Source organism: Tupaia chinensis, unplaced genomic scaffold, assembly GCF_000334495.1.
Source record: "Tupaia chinensis unplaced genomic scaffold, TupChi_1.0 Scaffold000231_2, whole genome shotgun sequence".
NCBI classification, from domain to species: domain Eukaryota; kingdom Metazoa; phylum Chordata; class Mammalia; order Scandentia; family Tupaiidae; genus Tupaia; species Tupaia belangeri.
The window spans coordinates 2,309,178-2,316,975 of record NW_006159707.1 but is presented as its reverse complement, the minus strand read 5'-3'; the positions used below and the strand labels follow the sequence as shown (position 1 = coordinate 2,316,975).

The following is a 7,798-nucleotide window of genomic DNA, read 5'->3' as shown; positions in this document are numbered from 1 at the left end:
CCTGCTTTGTACCAGCTTAATGCAAACAGAAGCCCAAGTGGTCTGAGAGTGAAAACAAGCAGGCTGAATAGCACAGATTTATGAGAGATTTTCAGAAACTTCATGGGAATGCACATTATAAAAAAGTGAGGCATGGGCTTCAAATTTGTTTGCACCAAAATAAGTTCATACTTTAATTCCAGTTTTGCACAAACCTTTCGAAGACCCCTTGGACAAAAGTTCTAGATCAGGAAGATCTGTTCAAAGCCTGGTTCTACTTCCTAGAAAATAATTTTACTTTTGTGGACCCAGTTTCTTTGTCTGGAAAATAAGAATAATAGTTGCTGAGACCTCAGAGAGCTATTATAAAGATTGAAGAGTGACAGGTAATGACTAGGAAGTCTTTTGCACTGTGCCTAGCCACACAGGTCATGCTCAGTACATAGAAGCTATTATTGATATTTTTATCACCCATGGTAACCAAGACCCTGTCACCCATTCTTTTCTTTCTTCCTAGTCCTACACAGATGTCCAGGTTTGCCTCAGTTTGAGTGCCCTCCATAACCTTTCCTGGCTATGACAAGCCACATGACACTGGGGCAACCATATGGGAAGTGTTCTCACTTCCGTTAAAAACTCAAGTTCGGGAGCTTTGGGATTGGATCTCAGCTCTGCCACTTACTACCTCTGTGACTTCTTGTGGTTGCTTAACTTCTCTAAGTGCCTATTGCCTTGTCATTCAAATAGGGATGACAATAGACCCACCTCATTGGGTTATTGTGGCAATTGGGTAAGATTGTGCATATAAATAAAGAAGCAGCAGGGCCAGCAGGTGGCATGGTGGTTAAGGTGCTGGACATTCACATGTTTGACTGTGGTTTAAGTCCTGGACCTGGTGGCTTGAAACTCATGTTGGACATATACATGCGCATGCCAAAAATCTCAGAATGGAAGAGAAGAGATTGCAGCATGGCCGTTCCCTTTGGAGAGTGATTTCTCATTTTCACTTTCTCTTTCTCTTCCTCTTCCTCTTCTTCTTCCTCTTCCTCTTCCTCTTCCACTGTCTCTGTCTGGCTTTCTCTCTCCAGCAAGTACACATGCTTTATGGCAAAAACCTAAAATTAAGAATAAGAAAAAAAAAAGCAGCTTAGGACAAAAGTGCCTATTATTTTCCCCCAGAAGATAGTACATCAATGGAAACTATGTGCATATGTATATGACCGTGTATGATTTTCTAAGCAGGAGACAAGCTAAGCTGAATGTCCAACAGAATAGGTGTGAATTTCTGGGTTTAGCCCTTTCTGATGATAATCAGTAAGTTCTGGGAAAAAAATCTAAGGATCTGACATCAGGGGCTACTAGGTGTTGGCAACTCTAGGAAAGTTCTTGGATTATATGTTCCAATCACTCTACACTTCATTTTCCCTTTTGATGTCCTCCTGTTGGTCTTTTTTTTTTTTGAATTGCCAACTCCTCTGTCTCTACTCTCTGTGCATTTGCTGAAGTCTTGAGATCAGAGATATTTTTATGCTGCTTTGAATTCATTTATAAGAGGAAGCCTGTCTGGTTTCATCTCAGAGCATCTATTCATCTTGTTATTTAGCACTGACTCAGAGACCCAAAGATGGAGGGTTTTGATAATTAAGTAATTTAAACGGAACACCAAAGAAACCTCAGTGGAGTTTAGTATAATGTGTGATACAAGGGAAATGAGCTGGTCTAGGTTTTGACTACTTAATGAGCTTTCGGAAAGTAATTACTTGAAACTTGGGCCCATTTGACTAATACTTTTTCTTCTGTTTTGTCATATTCACAAGTGCTCTCCTGAAAAATGCAAATAGTCTGAATATATATGGCCTTTGCCTTGGTCAAACTACTGTTTTCTTGTTGTGAAAAAAAAGGGAGTTTGTAGATATTGAAACTGTTCTTATTTACTGCACCAATAATTGCATAAAACTCATTCTTGAACCAAAACAGATCATGTGACACTTCCAGCTTGAAGTTCAGGGCCTCATTCAGGCTTTGGTTTGATTGAACCATAAGAGAGTTCACTCTGAGGTGGGCAGCAGGTACTGTTTTTGGGTCCTCTACTATAAAGACTTGGCTGGGAAATAGTTGCTGGGGCGAAAAGCAGAAAATAAAAATTAGTTGAGGTTTTTCATTGTGATTTCTTTCCTAATTCACTCAAGTAATGGTTTCTGAGTGTCTCACATTTCCTCTTTTGAAATTCATTCAATCAACACTTTTCTTTTTCTTGAAGCTGATGACCAAACACCCAGGCAAACGATTGGGTTGCGGACCTGAAGGTGAACGTGACATCAAAGAGCACGCATTTTTCCGGTATATCGACTGGGAGAAACTTGAACGCAAAGAGATTCAGCCTCCGTATAAGCCAAAAGCTGTAAGTAAACTGCTCCCTCTGACTGTCAGGGACCCATCACAACTCTCTCTCTCTCGCCTACTGTGTGTCCTCTGAATGCTCTCAGAGGGACACACACTGATGGGTCTACTCTAATACGTCTGTATGTGTTCATATCCATGCCCAAAGTCACTGGGTATACATGTGAAGATTTCCATTCACACAGCCTGGCCGCTGAACAGCCAGGAAAGAAAACTGATGCTGAGTTTTTGTTTTATCCATTCAGTTATTGTAACTGTCTTGGCTGACAACTTTTGAGAATGGTTTTTGGTAAACAGAGTTCAGATCCATTTTTGGACCGTGATAAAGAATCTAATTTTGCCCTCGTTCTTTCTCTCTGGTTCAACGGTGTCATTTTCTCTTCATACCGACATTGAAAAGGTCATGTTGTTTATCTCGACGGTATTTAAATTTAATTCTGAAACATACTCCAAGTCTGAGTCAGTAAATAAGACAGCAGTGCACCAAGCCAGCTCCCACCCAAGGCGAAGCAGAATGAAGCAAAAGCTGACATGCTTCTGAACCATAGACCTCCTGGAGGCTTTGGGTGTAGACATGGCTTTGAGATAACTTTTATAATGCAAGAATAAAAGTCTTGCATCCCTCACAGTTTTGTGCCCATGAGAGGATTTTTTATCCCCCAAAGACTCAGCAAAAAATACTTGTCAGCATCAAGGAGGAGGAGTTTGCACTTGAATTAATTGAAACTGCAATTGTACTGTGAGGATATATATGTTTTAATTAAGTAGAGTGCAGACATGGTGACATTATTATGGGTTGTAAAATACCAAATGAGGCTGAAAAGTGAACATAAACATTGTCACTGAAACCCAAGGATGTAAAGGTCCCATGCTAAGGTGAAAAATGTGATAAGGGTAGTTATTTTGACAGTCTTATTATCAATGTCTTGAACATTTATTATGTGCTAGGCACCATGTGAAGCACTTCACCTGCAGCACCTATGTAAATCCTCACAGCAGCCTGTTACGCAGATACTATTATTCCATGTCATGGAAGAGGCAATGGCGGTCAGAGAGTTTAAATGCCCTGTCCATGGTACTTGGCCAGCATATAATGATGTGAGGATGCAAACCCATGACAGTCTGACTCAATGAAGGCCTACCAGAATGGACAGGAGCAAAGGACCAAGTGTTTTGTAAAAGTGCCCAACTATTTTTGCCCCTGGAAGATGGCACATCAGTGGAAGTATGTGCGTATGTGTGTGACCGTGTATCATCTCGTAAGCAGGAGACAAGCTAAGCTGAATGTCCAACAGAATAGGTGTGAATTTCTGGTTTTTAGCCCTTTCCAATAATCAGCAAGTCCTGGGGGAAATCTAAGGATCTGACATCAGGGGCTACTAGGTGTTGTCAGCTCTGGGAAGGATCTTGGATTATATGTTCCATTCACTTTATTTTTCCTTTTGATGTCCTTTTGTTGGTCTCCCAGGTGATTCTCACATCTCCCTAGTGTCCACCTCATCCCTAATGGTTAGGATCACAATTCTTTGGCATCCCTAATGAGTTTTCTTTCTCTGTGGATACTCCGGGTGTCAGGAAGCCACCCAGCAAATAGGTTAGAGGCAGCTAGTTCTACTTTGTGGCCCTTCTAATTGTTGAAGACTTGTGACTTGATACTGAACAGCCTCCCCAGCACTGTCATCAGAACCTCTCCCCGGAGAGCACCTGCAGATGCTGGCTTGTGCTGTTGAGCCCGGGGTTCCCAGGGTAACTCCTGTTCTGACCCTCTCTATAAGCATGGTCCATATGACATCTCTTCAGACATCCATTATCCTCCAAGTTATCAACATGCCTCTTAAAAAACAAACACAGAATTGAGCACAAACAATATTCCCAATAGTATCTGACCTTCAGAGAATATAAACAACCTCACAAGTTTTCTAGAGCTGGCGAACTTGGACAAGTCAGTTCTTCTCTCTTCCCTCATTATTTCATCATCTGTAATACAACGAGAATAATAGTTTCTACATCAGTGGATCCTTATGCTACCTAAAGCACTAAGCTGGGTACTCAGTACGTTGAAGACATGCAGAGAGAGTTGACTGCTATTTGAGTGTGTCATGAGTTAATTAATGCCTTGGCTGCAAGGTCTTTGACAGCAGGATGTATCAGTTCTACCAATACTATTTCTTAAAATAGTGTCTGTATGTATATTTGAGTTTGGGGAGAGCCCTGCATGTAAGAGATGGTATTACCATGTTTACTGGATCATTTGGAAAAAGATTTTAAAAAGTAATGTTAAGAGGAGTTGGCTCTTGGGAACCAGCAGTTAGCGTAATGGCTATGTCGCTGGACTCCCACGTAGTCGACCGCGGTTCGTGTCCCGGACCTGGTGGCTTAAAACTCACGCCGGGCGCGTGTGCGTGCGTGCCCAAGATCCCGAGAGGAGAATGGAGGAGAAGGGACTGCGGTGTGACCATCCCCCCTGGGGGGTGACTTCTCGCTTTCTGTCTCTATGTCTCTCTCTGTCTGTCTGGCGAGCGCACGCGCCCTACAGTGAAAATCTCTCAAAAAAAAAAAAAATGTAATCTGTAAGAGGAGTTGGCTCTTTATTCAGGACCCCAGGAACTCATAGGAGTGATGTACAACCCATCTGGGTTTTATGCAGCTATTTATGAAGTCCAGAATGGAGTTTTCCTCTTCTCACTTGGCCAAAGGAAAGATGCTCATGTTCCCATCCCATCAGCCCAGAACCCAGGGGATAGCTGGAGTTCATATTAGAGCAGAGCCGTGGTCTCCCGTGTGTAGTCCCAAGACCAGCAATGTCAACATCACCTGGGAACTTTAGAAATTAAGTTCTCAGGCCCCACCCCAAATGCTTCTGTATTTAATAAGACTTCCAAGAGATTCAATGCATGCTCAAGGCTGAGAATCACTCCTGTCAAGTTTCACAAGAAAAGCTATGGCAGGGAAACAAGGCAGAGGCTAGAGGAAGGTGAGACTAATCTCTTTTAGTGGAAGACACTGGTTCTGCTTTCAGTCAGGATGTGGAATAGTGGCCTCCAGAACAAGTCACTGACTCAGATGTCTGCAGAGACCAGGAAGGAATGGTGAAGGGCAGTGATGAAGCAGAAGAGAAAGTGGTAGGGACAGAGATGGACTGGAGGGCAAGTGAGCCATCTAACTGTCTCTGCTTATGGGGATGGACAGCATCACAACAGTAAAATGATACTCTGCAAGGCTGATCCACGTAGGAGGGCTTTGGGTTCACATTCAGAGACCTCCCTGACTATGTTGGACATCCATGTGTCCATAATCCAGAACAGGCTGAAGCTGGCAGTGGATTATAGATTAATACCCAGTTGGGGGTGCTGTCTCTCTCTGTCTTTGACTCTCTCAGCCATGCATTTGTCTCTCTCACTCATGGAAGAGATAAATATATTTTAAAATAATTAATAGTAATTTTGTTAAAAGGCTCAGCTCATAGTCATCTCCAGGTGATCTGTCTGTAGAATGCAGGCTCAGCGTGGCTCCATTTTCATGGTTTTCATAAAAAGCTGGAAATTAGGATTTTTTAGTGAAATCTCAGCATTTTTTTGATACGTCAACAACAAATTTTTAAAAACTAAACACTGTTCAGGGCAAATGAAGCACATCTGTGACCTATATATGTCCCACAGACCGTCAGTGTGTAACCTGTGGGGTAGTGAGGACTCAAAGTCAGGTTGACATTTAGCCAGTACCTGTTAGTACTAGTTATTTACAACCAGAGTGTATTCTGGCTGGATAAGTACTTTTAATATCCCTACTAAGCACGAATGAATATAGAAGGGCTAGACCAGTGCCTGACTCATAGTAGACACTCAGGAAAAGAGAGCTGTTATCATTGATCATATTAAAAGATTACAATAATTAGCAAATACCAACAAGATCCTTCCATTGTTATGCACTTGATGGAATTTCCAACAGACCAAAGTCTTGAATTTCCTTACTTGGGTTTAACAATGACTTCAAAGTACAGTGACTGGTCTGGGCTATATACCTCAAGATGTTATGGCACCAGCTCTAAGGGAAGCAGGCCCTGCCCTTGGTATTTTTAAACAACACTAGAAATGATAACAATGGCTGCCCCAGCTATCCATTTGACTCAACCATGCACCTAGGCCTTTGATGTTGCAAATGCAGGCTCTAGAGCCCCCAACTCCATCCCAGGATTTTATTTTCCTCTTCTGCACCCCTTCTTATCAGTCTGCCACTTCAGAAAGGCCTGTGGGGAGTGTGTGCAGGCTTCCATGTATCTTGTAGGATATTAAAAAGGCATGCATGTACCTGTCAGCGTTCCTGATTCATGCATGCTATTAAATAGAGTGCGGCAAGAGAAAACACAGGGGCAATAACAGAATTATATTCAAACATCAGTGAAGGTTGCTATTATTGGATTTTCATTAAAATAACTTTAAATGGGGTTTTTAAGTTGTTCTCAGTGCCATCTTTTATTGTGGCAAGGAATAGCTTGCAGAGCATTGTTTGAAATTGTACTGAAATACACCAGCTTTGGTGTATTGTTATGGGGCACACCAGTAATTGTTTCCGATGTGTATCTTGTTGCTTAAAAGGCCCCTGGGCTCTCTGTTGCCCCAGGATAGTATCTCTTGGTCTTTAGCACATACATGGATTATGAAGTCTTCCAAGACCAGGTCTCTGTGTCCTCCCTAGCTTTAACTCGTAATTCCAAGAACTGGCATCCCTGGCTTCTTTAATTCCCTTGCACATGCAGTGCCTTCTCTTCCTTTGCGAGCATCATCCATGACTATCTACCTGGAATGGCTGAGCCCTTTCCCATGCTCCCCAGCCCTCCCACCCAGGTGCCTTCCCCTCTCCTCTTCATCAGATCTTTAGAATGTCACCCTCCCAAGGAAGCTCTTGGTTCCTGAGTAGGATCTGCTATTGGTCTATCAACCAATTCTGTATATGTTGTAATTACCTTCTCAAAATAATCTCTCTTGTTTTTAAAGTTTATTTACTTTTTCCATGAAAGAGAGAGAGAGATACAGGCAAGTGCAAGAGTCTTCATACCATAATCCATCCCTGATCTGAGCCTCCCTGGTTTTTGGGCATATGTGTGCTCTGAATATAGAGAGAAGCCCTAGAACATGAACCAGGAACTCTCCCATGTGGGTTTGGCTGTGCTACTGCTGTGCCACAATCTGACCCCATGCCTGTCTTTTTGACTAGACCATAAGACTATGACTTTTTCAGTGTCAACTTCCAGTACTTAGTATAAGCTTTAGCACATAATAGGTATTCAAGAATTCTTACTGAATGGATGAGTGAATGAGCAAATGGCCATAAAGCAGGATGTTGTAACTCACTGTGCTGTGTAACATAAGGATTCTCTAGGGATATACATTGGAGTACAGGGTGTTTTTCTTATGTTCAG

The 7,798-nt window shown here is 42.3% G+C and overlaps 1 protein-coding gene across 1 annotated transcript in view; it reads left to right on the top strand.

The window, feature by feature from the left end:
- The window catches only part of PRKCB (protein kinase C beta), a 396,523-nt gene that overhangs the window by 361,665 nt on the left and 27,060 nt on the right, over nt 1-7,798 (top strand). Inside the window, exon 19 of the mRNA XM_027771796.1 lies at nt 2,240-2,380. Within this exon, the coding sequence (XP_027627597.1) occupies nt 2,240-2,380 (141 nt within the window). The remainder of the gene's footprint in view (nt 1-2,239; nt 2,381-7,798) is intronic.